At 34.6% G+C, this 18,402-nt stretch overlaps 1 protein-coding gene across 8 annotated transcripts; it reads left to right on the top strand.

Moving 5' to 3' along the window:
• The first annotated feature begins 53 nt into the window (after positions 1 to 53).
• Positions 54 to 17,988, top strand: Evi5 (ecotropic viral integration site 5). Of its 8 annotated transcripts, none has more exons than XM_076693417.1 (12): positions 693 to 3,192; positions 5,996 to 6,298; positions 7,099 to 7,338; positions 7,726 to 7,989; positions 8,094 to 8,358; positions 8,508 to 8,870; positions 9,029 to 9,706; positions 9,842 to 10,324; positions 10,401 to 10,499; positions 13,533 to 13,691; positions 14,762 to 17,758; positions 17,850 to 17,988. In XM_076693417.1, exons 2-11 carry the CDS (start codon positions 6,234 to 6,236, stop codon positions 14,810 to 14,812), a joined length of 2,667 nt encoding a protein of 888 aa, XP_076549532.1. In that variant the 5' UTR covers positions 693 to 3,192; positions 5,996 to 6,233; the 3' UTR covers positions 14,813 to 17,758; positions 17,850 to 17,988. The 8 variants fall into 8 exon arrangements, with proteins under 8 accessions (XP_076549536.1, XP_076549532.1, XP_076549533.1 ...); XM_076693418.1 differs by having other exon boundaries at positions 5,993 to 6,298; XM_076693419.1 differs by lacking the exon at positions 693 to 3,192 and having other exon boundaries at positions 4,670 to 6,298; positions 14,762 to 14,879; positions 14,955 to 17,758.
• The last annotated feature ends 414 nt before the right edge of the window (positions 17,989 to 18,402 follow it).

Raw genomic sequence — 18,402 nt, 5'->3', positions numbered from 1 at the left:
AAATTTCTTGAAACTGCTGTATAGTAGTGGGAATGTTGGCAGCAGTGCGCGTGCTCAAATCTATCGTGATGACAATTTTAAGTGGTGACAGCCGCGTATGTGCCTCGTTGCCCTCGGAGCAGTGTTATAACCGATTTTGCTCGCACGAAACTGAATTTTTTGACTTAGTGCGTGATTCATTTCGCAAGCAACATATGGAATATTAATCTAACCAAAGGTACGTGGTACACAGTACTTTTAGTAGATTTCAGAAACAGATGGTTGTCGGTGAATCGTTTCGCCTGACAGTTTGTTAATATGCACAAGTAGCCACTCTGACAGTTTTCCTTTTTTCGTCGTCATATTGTTAGGCACCTGTTACTGATCTTTCATTTCTCGTTCTTTTCAATCGAATCTCAACATCTCGTTAACGATTTATGTTTTGTTCACGTGAAAATAGGCGTGATATTAGTAAATTGTGTGCGAAATAAGAATTAATGATGTCACATTGAAAATATTTATTTCTTCTGTTATGAATTCCAATTTGTATAGATGGCATTCTGTTTAGAATCTCTTCATCTTTCGTAAAATTTTTTATAATTTAAAACTGTAAAATAAAATAACATTACTTATGCTTGAAATTAAAAATACTTTTATTGATAAATAGATAAAAGATTAAATAACTTATGATCCTTGATCATATTATAGTACATGTAATTTTTTAGAATTTATAGTATCATGAACCTCCTATTTGCAATATGATCGACAAATACATATTTGTTATGATTATACCATGTTGCGTGCCAGACAAATAGTCTGTAGTATCAATCATACAATTTACATCGTACAATTTAATTATCAATATCAGGCATTTAGGGACCATGTTCGGTTTGTGTTAAGCTAATTAAATAATACCATTTTGTAACGTGTTTCCTTATTTCAAACTCAAAAATTAAGTAGAAATTATATTTCAGACCGTTTGATGAAACAAATGTACAGTTAGCTAGAAAAGAGTAAAAGGTGCAAGGAATTATTTAACACCTTGCTGCTTCTTTCGCAGATTCAATTCAATGTAGCCGCAAACTAGTTCAAAGTAGCAACATTAAAATCTCCATGCTAGACTGAAAGGAAATTTTTCTCATGAAAGTGCAGCTGCATGGACAATGCATTTCACTGAAAATGCTGTTGCTAAAATAGTAGAAAGCATTTTTGAATCATCGCGTTCCATGACAGAGGAATGTGCAGCCCATTAGATTCTTTTTTCGTTTCCCTCGATCGCTTTGTTTCCACATGCATTTGGACGATTGCTTTCCACGTATACGCGCGATATACGTAGTCGCGTATTGTGCAACTGTAACGGTAAAGCGATCCGTCATTCATTCTTACGGAATAATTAAAAAAGCATATTGTTGTAAGCAATACGCGTATGCGCACAGGTCGACGAAGAGTCCAGAAAGCAACGTAACAAATTTTCTTTCGATACAATGTACACCGGTGAAAGGTGTCTAATTTTCGCGATATAATTATTAAAACAGTACACGTTCTTTCACACGTTAATTCAGCATAGAAATGATGACCGTATAACATTTCATCCTATCTAGTTATTTTTCTATTACTCGTTGGAGTTTTTGAAAATTATTCAAAATTTTTTTAATGCACTGTATTACCGACCAATTACCGACCGGCGGTAATCAATACCAATTTATTTTTATTTGATTTAAAAAAAATTAATCATCAAAATGTCACGCTTGATAAAGGGATATGTTTAAAAAAAAAAATTGACAATTTTATTATATATTTATGTGTAATTATTAAAAAAAGATAGAATTGTATTTTGGAATTACATAAATGTACCCAGAGTAACATGTTACGTAGGCGCGTCTAAAAGGGACGAATTCGATGTTATTTATAGTGAAGAGTATGTCATAAATGAAAGACATGTTTTTCTTCTTAAATTAATTAGCGTTTCAATCGTGTAATGAAACGTAACAAGTAGGGGGAACTCTTTACATACTCTTTGCGAATAAACAAATATTTACTGTTTAACCAGCAATCGAAATTTTTCTGTTTGCCTTCATAGAAGTGCTTTATTTACCCCTAGAACTTTTTTATTCAATATAGATAAAATTGTACGCGGAAGGGTCTACAATGAATACTGTTTTCATTCGTTCATCTCGTTCCCATACGATTCGAGACAATTATCAAACGAATATACTGTTTATTATTGATTTGTTCACCTCTATCAGCATATCTGATAAGGTGACTATATAATTCTTATACTCGTTTTATTTTGCATTATTATTTTTTTTGTATTATATTTTTTCCCGAATTTCTTTTTTTTCTTTTACTGTATTATTCTGCTTTGCATTAATCTGCATCAACGTGTTAACAATTTTAGTTGAACAATTGACTGCATTATACAGGGTGTCCCGTAACTAGTGGTACAAGCGAGTAGGGGGTGATTCTACGTGAAAAATTGAATCGAAAATGTAGAATAAAATTTTTTCATATGACGCTTTATTTTCGAAAAAAATAAGTTTGAAAATTTATCGAGTACACGTGTACTTGATTTAGCTTCAGTTCGCCGGATTTTACTATCTTACTGTTCCGAGTCATAAATTAGACGAATTCTGGAAATCTGTCCATCGATCCATTGACAACGTTTACGAATAAGAATGGAGGTGATCTACAATGAAATCCGTCGAGGTGAAGCTGGTTCAAGTGCACGCGTACTCGACAAATTTTCAAACTTATTTTTTTCGAAAATAAAGCGTCATGTGAAAAAATTTTATTCTACATTTTCGATTCAATTTTTCACCCCCTACTCGTTTGTACCACCAGTTATGGGACACCCTGTGTATCCATTCATAAAAAGGGCCATGCCCGTACATACCAATAAATAAATAAATCATACCGAATCAATGATTTCAAATAATTCTCTGTAAAAATTTCATCGCTTCTTCCGTATCGAATCAAGTCGCTGTTTTTTCTTCTTTTTTCTTTATTTACTCGTTACGAAAGAGAGAGGTCGATGCGCATGTGGAGCATCCTAGCCTGCGCGGGCTCCATCGACCCTCAAACCATTCCGTACTTTCCAGTACGCGTTTGGCGATCCTACTGTGCCAGTTAATCGAAAAAGGGAACGATAAAATCAACATCGATTGGCCAATTAACCGGTGGCCCTTGCCGGACGAGACTGTTCGCGATCGATCGGTATATCCGTGATATCTAATTGTATCAGTGAATTGTTCCGGTCCTCCACACCTGTCTCCTACCTTGTGCTTCGACTTAATTTCATCTTTTCATTTCATTCTGTAAGAAACTTCAATTTCAGAACCGTTCCGAACAAGTTCCTTAACCTTTGTGTACCGTTCGCGTACCGGGATCATAGATGAAATATAATTCTGTCGCTTTATCATTGAATAGTAATTGTCGTCAGGTGTATCAATTGATTTCCGGTTGGTAAGGTGTTGATATCTAACCTTTACAACAAAACGAATTATCTAGTATTTTTAACCGACTTCGATAAAGGAGGTTATTCAATTCGATCAGTATTTTTTTTTTTTTTTTTTTTTTTTTGTAAAATTAAATTATTTATTTATTTATTCATTTCTAAATGGGATTTATTTATATTTAATAATATTAAAATTATATTTAATATACAGAAAAATAACTAGATTCTGAATTTTATTCGGTAAGAAGATTGAAATAGAGAATTAGGTGAATAATATTTAATAATATATAAATTGTAATTAATATATAGAAAAATTACTAGATTCTGAATTTTATTCGGTAAGAAGATTGAAATAGAGAATTAGGTGAATAATATTATATTTAATAATATATAAATTATAACTAACCCATTTGCTACCACAATCCCCAGATGAGGATTTGAATATATATATATATATTTTTTTTTATCACTAGCAATAGGATTATGTTAAATAAAATGTTAAACAAGAATATCAAAAATAACAATTTGCCAGTTAATGGGTTAATATACAGAAAAATTGTTAGATTCTGAATTTTATTCGGTAAGAAGATTAAAATAGAGAATTAGGTGAACAGGGGTATGAGAAGATGCATCTTCCCGAGCTCTTTTGGGAAATCGTTCGAGTGCTGCACGGAATGGGGCCATAAATCTAGAGAAATGTAGTACCCAGAGATTCTATTTAAAATTATTTCTCAATATGTAAGTTGTTCAGCAAGTTCGAGTCATCGAGGGGCCGGAAACATTCCCGAGTACTTCTGAAGCGATCTACCATCGATATTTATAACAATCGCATCATTCCAATGTACAGGGTGTACCTTAAATAGTTTTCCATAGATTTCACGAACGGTTGTACTTCGATCCTTCGCATGGGTCACCAATGACCCACGGTATTCGTCAAACTTTCCAGTCGACGAAAAAAAAAATATTTTGCAATTTAATATGTTTACGTGAAATGGTGGAAAGTGAAACGAAAGTGTGGAGAATTGAATGCAATCATTCGAGAATTTTTGATACAAAATAATATGGTAAAAATCGAGTGAAAATTGGAAATGAGAGTCTGAAAGAACCGTTCAACTTTCAAGTATAAACTACGTCGATCTAAAAAGTAGCTGGGTTGAAGTAGCTAAAATAACTTGGAACGACTCAAGTGGAATACACTATCTTCTGAATAATTATGAACGCTATCTATAGTCCAATACCAGTTCTCTTATCACAGAACAAATTTCAGGTGGTGAGACATTTTTCTTGCCAGTGGCATCGCGTTTCCTAGTAATTTTAAAACAGTATGAATTTTTCTAAATAATTTTCAAAATTAACCGAGACGCATACGGTGCGTCACGTATAATGTACACGGGACGCATAAGGTGCGTCGTTGGTTATATAAATACAGGACGCATCCGGTGCGTCTAGTTCCATAATTTATAATTTTCGAGAATCTAATATACATTGTACGAAAATTTCGGGCAGACCCGTAATTTGTACACGTTGCAGGTGAATACGAAATGAAGGAACACCGTGGGTGGGAATCATGGATCGGTGATCACGCGTTTTTAACACTAGATTGCCGGATGTTGGGTATATACCTATTTTGCCTGCATATATGAACTTTTGGAACTAAGGAGTAGGGAGGGGGAAGGAATTGGTATTTGTATACAATATCAATCATAGTGTCCGTACGTCTAGTGAAAAAGCACTGACTTTGGGGTCCAAGTTTAACCGCAGCAAATATCATAAATCTAATTATTTAATAAAAGCGTTAAAATAATTAACATAATCATCTGATAAAAGCTTTAGAATATCCAATAATTTAGAATTTCAATCATTTATTTGAAATTACAAAATACACTAGACGGAACTGGATACTAAAAAATAGTAAGTAGATGGGATTTTTGGGTCATGATCGTGTCTCCTGGTTCGAAATTTTATCTCAATTTCAGTAATTTATTTGAAGTTACAAAATACACTAGACGAACGGACACTATGATTGATATTGTACATTTCATAATTCAATTAAAAACAAACATATGTTTTAAAAAAAATTATTAAAATTTTTCTATATATATATAGCAATAAAATCGTAAATGAGTCAAATAGACTCGCTCCGGCAATCTAGTGTTAACCTTTATTATCATTTATGAAATTCTCTTGAAACTATAATATAATTATTTCCTTCCTAAAATTTGCAGGCGGCAAATTCCTATACGAATAAAACAATGGTATCAATTCAATTTTACAGGTATTTATCGAGCGCGTTATCGTTCCCACTTTCGTGTACAGACGTTCGTACATACCTTAAATTCCGCGCTAATTCAGGCTACCGAGAACCGTAAATTATTCTATCCGATCGCTTGTGTATTTTCCTCGGCGCGTTGCGTTCGTTTGCTAATCCATTCGCACGCGCTAATTGCTCGCCTTTCTTCTTCATCTTCCATTATTTCTACGCGTTTCCTACACGAGCACGATGGAACGGTTGTTCGTGGAAAATCCTGGGGAATAAAATTATCTCGAATCTGTTTCAAGCAGAGAAATGAAAAGATGAAAAAACCCAGCGAATCCCATGTTCGAAGAAAGTATTTCCGCCTGAGCATCGAGCCTAGAACTGTTCTGCGAATGATCGTTGAAAAATTGCGCTCCGTGACGAGTGTTTCGCGGAAAAATCGAAAGTGATTACCGTGACTAGGTGTTTAGAAAAAAGAAATAAAAAATAAAAATCGAACTACGTTCTCGATCGTTCGCGACAGAAAAAGGAAAGGGTTTCTCGATGGTTCTTCGTGGTTTGCTGGCACCAGCGGCGGCGCGATGGACACGAAATAAAACATTGAAAAGGTAGTCTGAATACATTAAAATTGCTTTCAAAAAAGAAGAATTACATCTTCTTTTCAGTCCATTGGGAAAAGGTTAAAAAAGAAGAAAAAGGGAGAAATATATTCCTGTAACGAGGATTCGTCGTGGTCTTTCGAATCCATTTAATTGGCGATTCAATGATCACTCGTTCCCTCTAGAATCCATTAATTACATTGATACTTTGCTGAACGGACGGCAGGTTAACGCATCGACTCGTCAAAGTCGGTTCGTTAGTGAAATTTTTCGTTTCTCGCATTAATTATGATTGTTGAAGAGGTGAGAGGAGTGTATACCTTATCGTCGATCTCCCTTACCGCATCAGAAAAAAAAAAACAGTAATTAAATAATGAAATAGAAAATACTCGGTATCGTTCGCTTTCTTGTATCCGGAAACAAAAAAAAAAAAAATAGAATAGGAAAGCAAATTTTCTATTGCAACATTCGAAATTTGCAATTAAAAATTCGCCGTCCTGATTATTTGAAATGGGCTCCAAAAAGGGGGTGAAAAAAATACTCGGTATCGTTCGCTTTCTTCTATCCGGAAATTTGAAAAAATAAAATAAAATAGGAAAGCAAATTTTCGATTGCAACATTCGAATTTTGCAATTAAAAATTCGCCGCCCTGATTATCTGAAATGGGCTCGAAAAAGGGGGTGAAAATTTAATAAATAAATCAGAATTGATGATCTAGCGGTTCTTAGAAGAATCCGGGTATAAAGGTGTTAAAGCATTACTCATCGGTATGGAAGTAATTGATAAGTAACGAATGATTGAAATTGCAGGGGTCAAGAGAAGCAGCAGGCAGCCGGTCAATTAGGATTATCACGTTATGGACCGCAGGTGATGAGCGTGTTGTGTTTATGCACCACGGTACATCAGACCGGTCAGAGCAACAGGCAGGCTAGCAAGACACTTCCGAGCTCTCCGCCGCCGATTCAATCCGAGGAAGAGAGGATAAACTCGTCGCAGGAAATACCCACCGACGAGCTGGCTCTATTAGCTAAGCTGGAGGAAGCCAATAGGTGAATTATCGCTGTTGAGAACCGTTTACTCATCGTCCCTGCATGCGGCTAGTCGATCATGCTTTAGATATGTCCATGCTTTCACTTATGGTTCGTGTAATTCAAAGCTCAAAGTAATCGAGGAAGATTTGTGTTTATAAAATAACAAACTATACTCTTGTATAAGGCTTTAGATGTAAGATCCTTCAATTATTTTGAGCAAGCTGTAATCTATATTCAGTTGGCATTTGCTTGGATTTTTGTATCACAGAGTCGAGTGAAATTATTAATATTCGAGAAGAACAGTAAAGTACTTATTCATTCTAATGTATCTCATACGCTCATATCACTGAAAATAATTGTAACATAGAAATATGTGTCTCAGTAGAGTGATATGATTGATAACAGGCTTATCGAATCGGATGCAAAGTCGTTGAACTCGCTTCATAGCAATCACAGTAGGAAAGGTTCTGACACATCTCAGGTGTCGGTGGCGTCTGGGGGCAGCGGTGGAAACGGTGATGCTGCACCCCGACGCCACAACTCAGCCGATGGCGAGGAGAATACCTGGACCCTATGGGGTCATATCGTCGCTGATTGGGATTATCATTGGAAGAAGAGGAAAGAATTTGTCAAAGAATTAGTACGTCAAGGAATACCTCATCATTTCAGGTAACGAAACAATTTTTGAGAATGAGAATTATATTAATTGGAAACGGTTGTTGGAAAAATTGAAGAATTTCATTTTATAAGCATTGATAATTTCATCGTTGCAGAGGTATTGTTTGGCAACTATTAAGCGGTGCTCACGACTCTCCTGTGAAAAAGCAGTTCGCTGAGTATATCAAAGCCACGTCCGCCTGCGAAAGGATAATCAGGAGGGATATAGCCAGAACGTATCCTGAGCATGATTTCTTTAAGGAGAAAGACGGACTTGGTCAGGAGAGTTTGTTTAACGTTATGAAAGCGTATAGCCTTCACGATCGTGAAGTGGGATACTGTCAAGGTTCGGGATTTATTGTAGGATTACTCCTTATGCAGGTACACTTTAATGTTTGAGGAGAAAGAGAGAGAGAGAGAGATTGATAGAGAAACTGAAAGAATAAAAATGAATATACTTTGAAGACTGGATGTAGGTCACCGGTGTTTCATTTGATCAGACTTAAATAGGTATAAATTTGTTGTTGCAGCAAATGCCAGAGGAAGAAGCTTTCGCTGTACTGGTAGCGCTTATGCAAGAGTATCGTTTGCGAGACATGTTCAAGCCGAGTATGGCTGAATTAGGGGTGTGCATGTATCAGCTAGAACATTTAGTTGCTGACACGCATCCCGAGTTACACGCTCATTTCACGGCTCAAGGTTTTCACACGTCAATGTACGCATCGTCTTGGTTTCTTACGCTTTTTACCACGGCCCTCAGTCTACCGTTGGCCTGTCGCATTTTTGACGTCTTTCTGTCCGAAGGCATGGAAATTATTTTCAAAGTTGCGCTGGCCATGTTGCATTTAGGCAAGGAAGATTTGTTAAGCTTGGACATGGAGGGCATGTTGAAGGTAATTTTTATCAGCTTTACGTATTTTTCAATTCGATAAACAGGAACCTTATCAGATGATAAAAATGAAAAACCTGTGTTTTAATTTAATGTCTATGTTTCTAGAAGACACACTGTGTTTCCTATTCATTAATATTCACCAGTTCTTTCCGCCTGTAGTTCTTCCAGAAACAACTACCTGGAAGAGCCGAAAAAGACCCCGATGGCCTCATGAATCTTGCTTATGGTATGAAAATAAATCCGAAGAGAATGAAGAAGTTGGAGAAAGATTATACCGTGTTGAAAATGAAAGAGCAAGAGGAAATGGTCGAGCTTCGTAGGCTCAGGGCAGAGAATAGGTTACTTAGGCAAAGAACTGAACTTCTTGAAGCTGAATCCGCGGAACTGGCGGACAGATTGGTCAGGGGTCAAGTGTCGCGCGCCGAGGAGGAGGAAACTGCCTTTGTTGTACAAAGGGAATTAGCGGCTCTTCGACATACGCATCTTGAGACGAGTCATCAGCTCGAGCAGGCTCACGAGGAGCTGAGATCGTTGTCGCTTCTGTTAGAGGAAAACGTGACGTCGAAGCAGTCGTCCTTAGAAGAGATTCTATCGAAGCAGGAAGCGTTGTCGCAGAAAGAGGAAATGATTCAGTGTTTGCAAGAGGAATTAGTAAGGGTACGTTTGCACGAGGCGGAGAACGATGCCACGATAAGGGAGCTCAGAGCGAGAATACAAGAATTGGAGCAAGATAAAAAGACATTAAGAGAATCGACACCGGATAATTCTGTTGCTCATTTGCAAGAAGAATTGATTGCTGTGAAACTTAGAGAAGCCGAGGCTAATCTTTCCTTGAAGGTAATTCTTCTTCACACTTCTGTTCATTGTTTCTATCTGAAAATCCTTATTTAACATTCCTCGTTCTTTCCTTTAATTTTTTATTATTATTTGATTGTAGTTAATAAATTGATAATAATGTAAAAAATTTATTAGGATCTTCGGCAACGAGTAGTGGAATTAAGTTCTGCCTGGCAAAGGCATCTGCAAGAGCACCGTTCGGCTCAGAATCAACCAGCGAGCGATTCCACACCGAAGAAGCTATTGTTTTGGGAGAACAGGGGTCACGAGGTTCAGAAGTTTGAAGAGGACTTAATGACGACCCGGATTCGAGAGATGGAAGCTTTGACGGAGGTGAAGGAGCTTAGACTGAAAGTTATGGAGCTTGAAACTCAAGTGCAGGTCGCCACGAATCAGCTCCGTCGACAGGACGAAGGGGGGAAATTGATTAAAGAAGAATTGGAGTCTGCCTTAGCTAGGGAAAAGGAACTTACTGCCAAATTAAGGGAGCAACAGCACAAGTATTCTGATCTCGAGTCGAAGATGAAGGACGAAGCTATGATGGCTAGGATACGCGATGCAGAGCACGCGCAGCAAGTGGCTGAACTCACCCAGAAAATATCTCTTCTTGAATTAAAAGTACTATCTTTCGTTCTTACATAATCGAGTAAAAATCGTTTTGTATGTAAATTCTAATTGTTATTGTTTATTGCAGAACGAAGAGATGCACGCGGAAGGTGAGCTTAGGAATAATTTAGATGACAGTGAGAGAGTTAGGGAACTGCAGGATAAAGTTGCTGAATTAAAAGCTGAGGTATGTGGAAGTTGTATATTATATTTATGCTGCATTAATGAAAGCATTGCTTTGAAAATTGCAGTAAGGGGTGATTGGAAGAAATGTTATTAAATTTAAATGAATTTTTATTTTTTCCTTCATAAATAGAAAACAGGTTCAAATTTATCTTTGATTTTTCACTTCTTGCATGTGAAAATTAATATACTTAGGACAGTTATATTACTTCTGTAAGGTTTAACGCTAAGCTAATCAAACGTGAAATTATTCTAACCGTTCTGTGAAACGAACTGTATAGAAAGAAATGTTTCTTTTGTGTAAATTTGAGAAAATTAAGGTATCACTTTAGTAAATGAAATAATTAAGAATGCTTTCAATTATGCACAAGTATAATTACTTTTATAGACGTTTACAATCGTCAGTGACTTACATTGAATTACTTCAGTTAAAGTTGAAATTCATACATTTGTTTAATATTTAAGAAGGTAGAAGTAATTACGGTAGATCGTAAAAATGTAGCATTGTAAAATGACCATTTTACAGTAGTTCAAATTCCAGTTGTTACTCAATTCGCTATTTGATTGCAAGTTAGTAAATTTCGAGGCTTGTAGATTTACGTAACTATTGAAATTTTCGTATATTTTGAGATAGAAGTAATTCCAGTTGAAAGTTCATTATAGGATCTTGATTTTTTATTGCAATTCCTGCATATTCGTATAAATTGGAGACACAGAACCGCATAAATTCTATACAATTACTATTGTCATTGATACATACATAGGTTTTTCATTATCATATAAAGAGGAATAATTTAATTTATTTGTGAATAGTTATAATCCATCATATATTTTTTTTCTAAACGTATTTACACATTTGTCATAATGCACTTAATATTTTTTTATAACACTGTTTTTTATGAAGTGCTCACTAATTCATCTTAAAGATCATGTTTTAGGAATTCAACACTGTGGTTGCTCTCTTATACTGCACCATTAAGTCACATATCACAGAGGATTACGTTTTTAATGTGTTACTAATACATTTTCTTACCAATTACTTTGAATTATTTCAACAAGCTAAGTACAAAAAAAGGGTGTATATATAATACAAGCTGTTATTGTTCTGTCTGTTGAGTGTACAAAATTGCATCTGTGGTGGTAATATGTAAAATAAGCAAAAGATGTGATTTTTGCTTTTGTATTATTGTGACTCACAAAACTATGCACAAATTGCACCTCTTACTGCAATGTAACGCTAATTGTCACGCTAATGAACAATACTCTTTTTGTTAACAAAATTCGGATAAAAAGAGTTTATTAAGAAATAATTGGGCATAATTATAGCTTCTTCATTTTATAAGATTTTCATAACTAATACATTTCATACTTCTATTGTTTGTCATTAATGATTAATTATTGCGACGGAAAGCAAAACATGGTGGTCTCACTTATCACATGAACAAGTAACATATTCCTACAGAGGTACCTGTACACGTTAAGAATTCATCGCGTTTCATCATCAAAAGTACATTCCTAATTGTTTCTAATTTTATGTGTTCATTGTAATTTATAAAAATGACAAGTTATGTGAAAGATTATTTACATATCAAAGCTTTGAGGATGGCAAATTGAAAATTTGTAATGAAATATTGAATTCGCATCTTGAATAAAAATTCATCTAAATATCTTACAATATTATCAAATTTTCAATGTCTCATCATAAATCAAGCTTGCTATTTATTATACTAATTGTGCTTTAAGATCATTATATTAGATATTGGGAGTTAGCACAGCACGGAGTAATGATTTATTATGAAAAGGAAAATTTTAATTGACACCAAATATACCTTCAAAGATATCATTCGTTTGCCTTACCTACAAGGTGTTCAATAGAAATGCATTGTAATGTATGTTATCGAAGAAGATGTTGTTCAAGCAAAATCAGTTGTATTGAAAGATATGATGATGCAGTACTATTTGTGCTTGATTATAATTACTAATGGAATTCTTATTGTGTAAAGGTACCAAACACTAACACAATGAAACTAATTGTCTTGTAAAACTAACCCTCTATTGCTGTGTTATCTCTGTCTCCTTAGTTCCCTACGCCAATCACCAGCCCGGAGACTGAGCCTTGGCGCTGGCTCGAGTAAGTCTTTACCCATCCGTAAGCATTATTTTTTCCATTTCATTTACGTAGCATGACATCAATGTGGACTGTATCAAAGAATTGTATTTCTTCTCTACAATCTTGTGTCTATCAATAGATGTACTTGAAATATAATTTAGTTAAGTTCAAGTTGAAGAAGGAAAATTTAAATGTCTCTTAATGTCTCTCTTAAATCAGTTTAAATTGTATAATTTGTAAATATAATTGTACATAATCGCAGTTGCACTCAGTGTAAATTGTTACAGGTAGAATCATTCATCAAATTCATTATCCTTCTGAAGAATAATAATTTACGTAGTTCTAGTTGTACCCCATCACTATGTTCAACGTGCTTTATGATCTTACTAATTGTGTGCATTATAATCACTGCTCGCATGTATTGTTTTTGCTTTGTTCGCTTGTTCCATTCATAATATTGAAGGTAATTGAAGGTTTAATCAGTGTCCTGTAAGAAAAATTTTTCAAGATTGATCAAGCACAGTTAAATAGCAACCAATGTGCATGTTGCTGAGTACAATATTCAGGATGATTTTTCATCTGTGCATCATCATCTGGTTCATCGCTTTAAAGAAGAAGAATCAAAGTTTCGTTAAGAAATCTTACAATCCTGCAAGTAGTATTTGCCTGCATAATTGTGAAACTGTTCTCTCATCTCCTAATACTTTCCTTACAGTGAATAGATTAACAAACAGTTCAAATAAGCTACTACGTAGAGTTTCTCCTCAGGTTAGGAAGTAGTTGGACTATTCCGTATTGAACTAACTTAGAAAATTCTAAAGCACATTTCTTCTCTACCTGACAACGTACAAAATTATGAAGCGTTTTGTAGAAATTGTTATTTATGAAATCCACCGGCTATTACTGTATTTTCTATTTGTGTCACAGGTCATGAGATTAGAAAGCTGGAAACAACATTGGACAGGTGGACACGGTGGTCAAAATGTGAGAAGCTTTAGTGTTGAAACTGAAAGCGAGTTGGACGATCGGGATCTCCGAATTTGTTTACAGGATCATATCAATGCGACTACGCAGAATTCACCAGAGGTATAGAATTCCACGTATACCAGAAAATTAGGCAGCTAAGTGTCGTTAAAAAAAGAAAAAAAAAAACATACACACAAACACATACACACAAGTATTCCATTGTCAGACAAGATGGGACCGTTTTACTTTCGTGATCACGCTTTCGCTGTAGAAAGAACGACGAAGTACGCACATAGAATATTATAAATCGACAAACACATAGGGATAAACTAATTATGTTTTAGGTTTCGTGTAATATCACTATAGCTCGTGATGTATTAACAGCATATTAGCGTTTAAACTAGGTGTAATCTGGTGGTCATTAATAATCTACTCGATCTTTCGTTGTAATCAGACTTCGAGCAATTTGTAAAGCTGCTTTTTAACAATTTTTATATATAGAATAACGTCTTTTAAAGTATCTCTTAAAATAATTTTATTTACAATAGATGATCGGTAGTGTTCCAATATTATTTCATATTGAATTTCAAATTCATTACCAGTCTGAATGAATTAATTTTAATCAACGAAATAATTACCTATCGAAGTCTGCTTGCAATCGACAAATGCTAGATTAATTATTAACAATGTGACGCATAAACGACACGTTTTTATACGTATTACGCATTATGTGTATTTTTTGTAATTTAAACCAAATGTAATTCCATTTAAGGAATTGTATATTGAATAGATACTCGTCGTCGGTTAAATCGACGAGGTAGATTTGTCTTTTTCAATTATGAAGTAAAAATGAAGACGAGGAAGAAGTGTAGAAGAGAGTACTGAGTGTGTCTATTCAGACACACGTACATTAGAGTCTCGTTAACGAAATTATATAGTAGCAAGTTGATCCGGTTAGCGTTCTACGTGAAAGAAACTTAACGAACGAAGAGGAAAAAAAAAAATGCCACGCCTCAAGAAATTTCATAGTATTCTTCTTTGCGTAACTTTTAAATGGTCCAAGTAAAACAAAGAACTCGCGCTAGACAATTATTTATTATTTAAAAAGAGAAGAGAAATTTGTAACTCCGTTCTAAAGCTGTGCTAGCGAGAGTGAGGCGGTGTTCTTTAAATAAATTTACTAATTGCAGATTATTGAATGCGAAAGTGAAACCGAACAAGATAATCGGGAGTACTTGTAAAACTTAATAGCCCGGATAGCTCGTTCCTTAATAGTGACTTCCTAGGGACGTGATAATTACTTCCAACGTAAGTAGTTGCGCAGATCCAATCATCATTGCTTTGTTCTCGATTTCGTTCTTTTTTTTTCTCGTTTTTTTTCAGAGCTTACTCGAACCCTTAACGATCCATCCCTTAAACGTGCTCGTTGAGAATTCCAAATAGAATTCCAGGAAGTGTATTTACTTTTGAGATAAAAAGGGAACAGCTGGTTGATAAAAAAGGATGCGTTTCTATTTGCCTTTGACCAGTGCAATTAACACGTTATCTGCGGATCAAAAATGAAAAAACTAAGCACTGATAGAACAAGATAATAAATTTGCACTATTACTAATTCAATGAAACACTCCAAGGATACAGTGTTAATGAGTTGCTTGTTTTATAATGAATAGCAAAGTTCATTTCAATAGCTTTTTAAATTAAAAAAAAGAAATATATTAAAACGTATTGCGCTGAAAATAGATAATTATATGTCGCGAAGGATTAAGTAGGTAATTCTCTTCTTAATGTGAATTTTAAGCTACGCTCAAGCAACCTTTTTGTTTTATATTAAAAAAAGGTTCTCTTCAATAAGTACTTAGAAGTTTGCATATAATATATAGTTTAAAAGAGTTGTATTGTTCATTAGAGGATAGCAAATAAGATTGTGAAGAAGCAATATCTAGTAATACTTAAACATTTGTAAATGTGTGTTTAGCGTTGATTGCTTAATTTTAAATCAATTTTAAATGTAAAATTTTATTTATAAATAATGATTATATACGAAGTTTAGTGAAATGAAGAATCCTGCGTTTTATGATATTAATTTACAATTTTATATGCGACTAGTATACAAATTAATTTAACGTTGGAACGTTAAGGGTTGAATCGCGTACACAGTTATTCGCTTTGGCCTAAATTATGTCGATCTTTCTTTTATTGTAACACAATTGGCTCACGACGTGGCTAAATCGAGGAAACTCATTCTCGCACCAAACACCAGATAATTTTTGACGGTTAAACGAAATCTATTTCGCTTTCGTGCACGTTTGATCGAGAAAACAGCATGTAACACTTTAGTATACAATCGTAGAACTCTGTCGGTTCGGATCACCAGATGATTTTTTATGCTAAATAAGAAGACTAGGCAATTAGATTTTGCACATTCCCAACACGAACGACATTCGTTGTTGCAAAACAATAATTAACGATTCTTTCCATTTTAATGTAAAAGTCTGAATTTGACTTGCTTTCTGAATGAATCATTATTTTTGCGCCGACTCTCGATTTTCTTTGCCTATACATTGGATTGCTGCGTTTTAAAAAAATACAATTAATCAGTATATTGTTTCAATCATTGTAATGCGACTAAAATGAAGAGTAGAATTTATTATTAAACATCATGTAAAGATTGTAGTAGCAATTCAATGGTGTTCAGCAAATTAGTCGACGAGAGAATCAGTAAATGCTTTTACACGTTTTCGCAAGAAAATAAAATAAAATTTTAAGACGTCGTTGCGTAGAAAAATTATCGAAATTTGCCTATATAGAGGCGCGCTAATACAACGCTTACTGGCACAAGCTCAATATTTACTATTAAGAAAGGTTGAGTTTCTAATCTTTTCAGATATTTCTCCAGCGGTCGAAAGAAATATTTTTGTTCCCTCTATAAATAAGAAAAATAATAAGATAATTTCGGTACTGCCTGATAGTATATACACCAGTCGACTGGACTTAAGCGCAATGGCTAAAAGAAATTAAAAATCTGTCTATTGATTTTTAACCAATTATTCTATGTTGCTTCTGCGAATTTACATGTGCAATTTTATGTGCGAAATAAAAAAGAAATCAACGCAAACTATTGCGCTTAACTTAAGATTATTTTAATAATCAATTAAGGAAACATCGTAAAGGAATTAAACATTAATTATGTTTAACTGAAAGATCATTAAGGTGCAGTTTTATGTGTAAAAAAGCACCAAGATACAGCTTCTATATTGCAAATTATAAAATTGTAATATACTCACGTACACGCCAGTATTTTTATTTTAAATAATTGAATAATTATTGTGAAAAAAGAAAGATGTTTTCCTAATGCGAATTTCATTGTTTCTTGCGAACAGCAATCCATTTTAAATCGTTCCTTTTAAATTCTTACTTCAATAATCAGTATTTATAAAAGTGACGAATAGTTTCTTAAGTGAATTTTAATTTTAAGATCATTTTCCACGTATTTTCAGTATTTCTTATTTAAATTTTATTAAAACGAAAAAAAGTACAATGTAGTTTTTGCGTTTCGTGTATTTATTGAATTTGAAATTTTCCCGGGAATTAATCTCGCGCGTTCGATATTATCGTTCGATTGTCATTCGATTGCTTGACGGATGATCGCTAACTTCAGTCGTAAAAAAAACGCGGCACTTGAATGTACGGAATATTTTTCTTAAAATATGTAAATAACGATTATGTGGTATTATCACATTATTTATTTCTTCTTATGTGTTTCCATTTTAAGAAACTAACGTCAGTCTTTTAAGGTACGCCCATTTTTTACATTTTACAACGCTTAACTATATTTTGGTAAGAATCATTTCAAAGTGATTATACGTATTGTATGCATTTGGCGCATTTATTGTATTCGAGAACAAGCGGTCATAAGTGACGCGTTTATTAGTGATTTTTTCCAACTATTGTATACAAGGTTTTTCGATGGATAATGCGCACACTATGGACAACGATATGAATTTGTCACGAACGTTATGGGGAATATTATAACATCAGGAGTAAATAAATTTTTATTCACTTTTAAGGTATCTGTCTTTTTCCTGCATGGGCGAGCACGACAAAACCTACGGAAGGATTATAATGTATTGTATTCTACAAGGATTAACTGACCTGAAAGGATCGTTATTTTCCATTTTTTTTAATACGTAAGGAATAGAAAAATGCGATACAAAAGATTAAATGTATTAAATAATCCTTTTTATTTTGTGAATAATTAAGGTTACTTGAAATTTTCAGTTTTTATTCTTTCGATTATTCGTTTGCGCCTCGGAACAAGGGGACTTGGCCACCTCCTTACGGCTATTGATAGCTCCCAAGCGAAACGGTACCCCACGGGAAAGGTATAATCCCGCATATAAACTTAACAATCTCCGAACGATATTCCAAAGGAGGAAGAAGGACAAAAGGGGAGCAACAGCGTCAAAGAAAGCGATACATGGGTGAGCGCAAAGACAAAAGGAAAGAATAGGGACCATCTAGTGATTCGGGGAGAGTGCGCCCATGGGCGGCGCAACTTGTGGCAGGTAGTTTTCCAAATGGAGTCGATCAGTCAGAGAGTAGAAAAAAGTAATCCGTGAAAAGGGGTTCGTTGTTACGCCGGTCTGCTGCAACGTTGCCAGTTCCGTGCAAGTGAAAAGAGCGGTTGGCCGGGTTGGTTCAGGAGCGAAACTAGAATGCTATAGAGCCCTTTTTATAAACTATTTCGAAAGACAGGACAATTTTAATTAATACAAATTCAAGCATACCCAAAAGTACATCACATCACGCCAAGAACTATGAATAAAGATAT

This window comes from Osmia lignaria, chromosome 3 (genome assembly GCF_051020975.1).
Source record: "Osmia lignaria lignaria isolate PbOS001 chromosome 3, iyOsmLign1, whole genome shotgun sequence".
Classification (NCBI taxonomy): Eukaryota; Metazoa; Arthropoda; class Insecta; order Hymenoptera; family Megachilidae; genus Osmia; species Osmia lignaria.
This window is presented reverse-complemented; position numbering and strand designations above follow the sequence as displayed.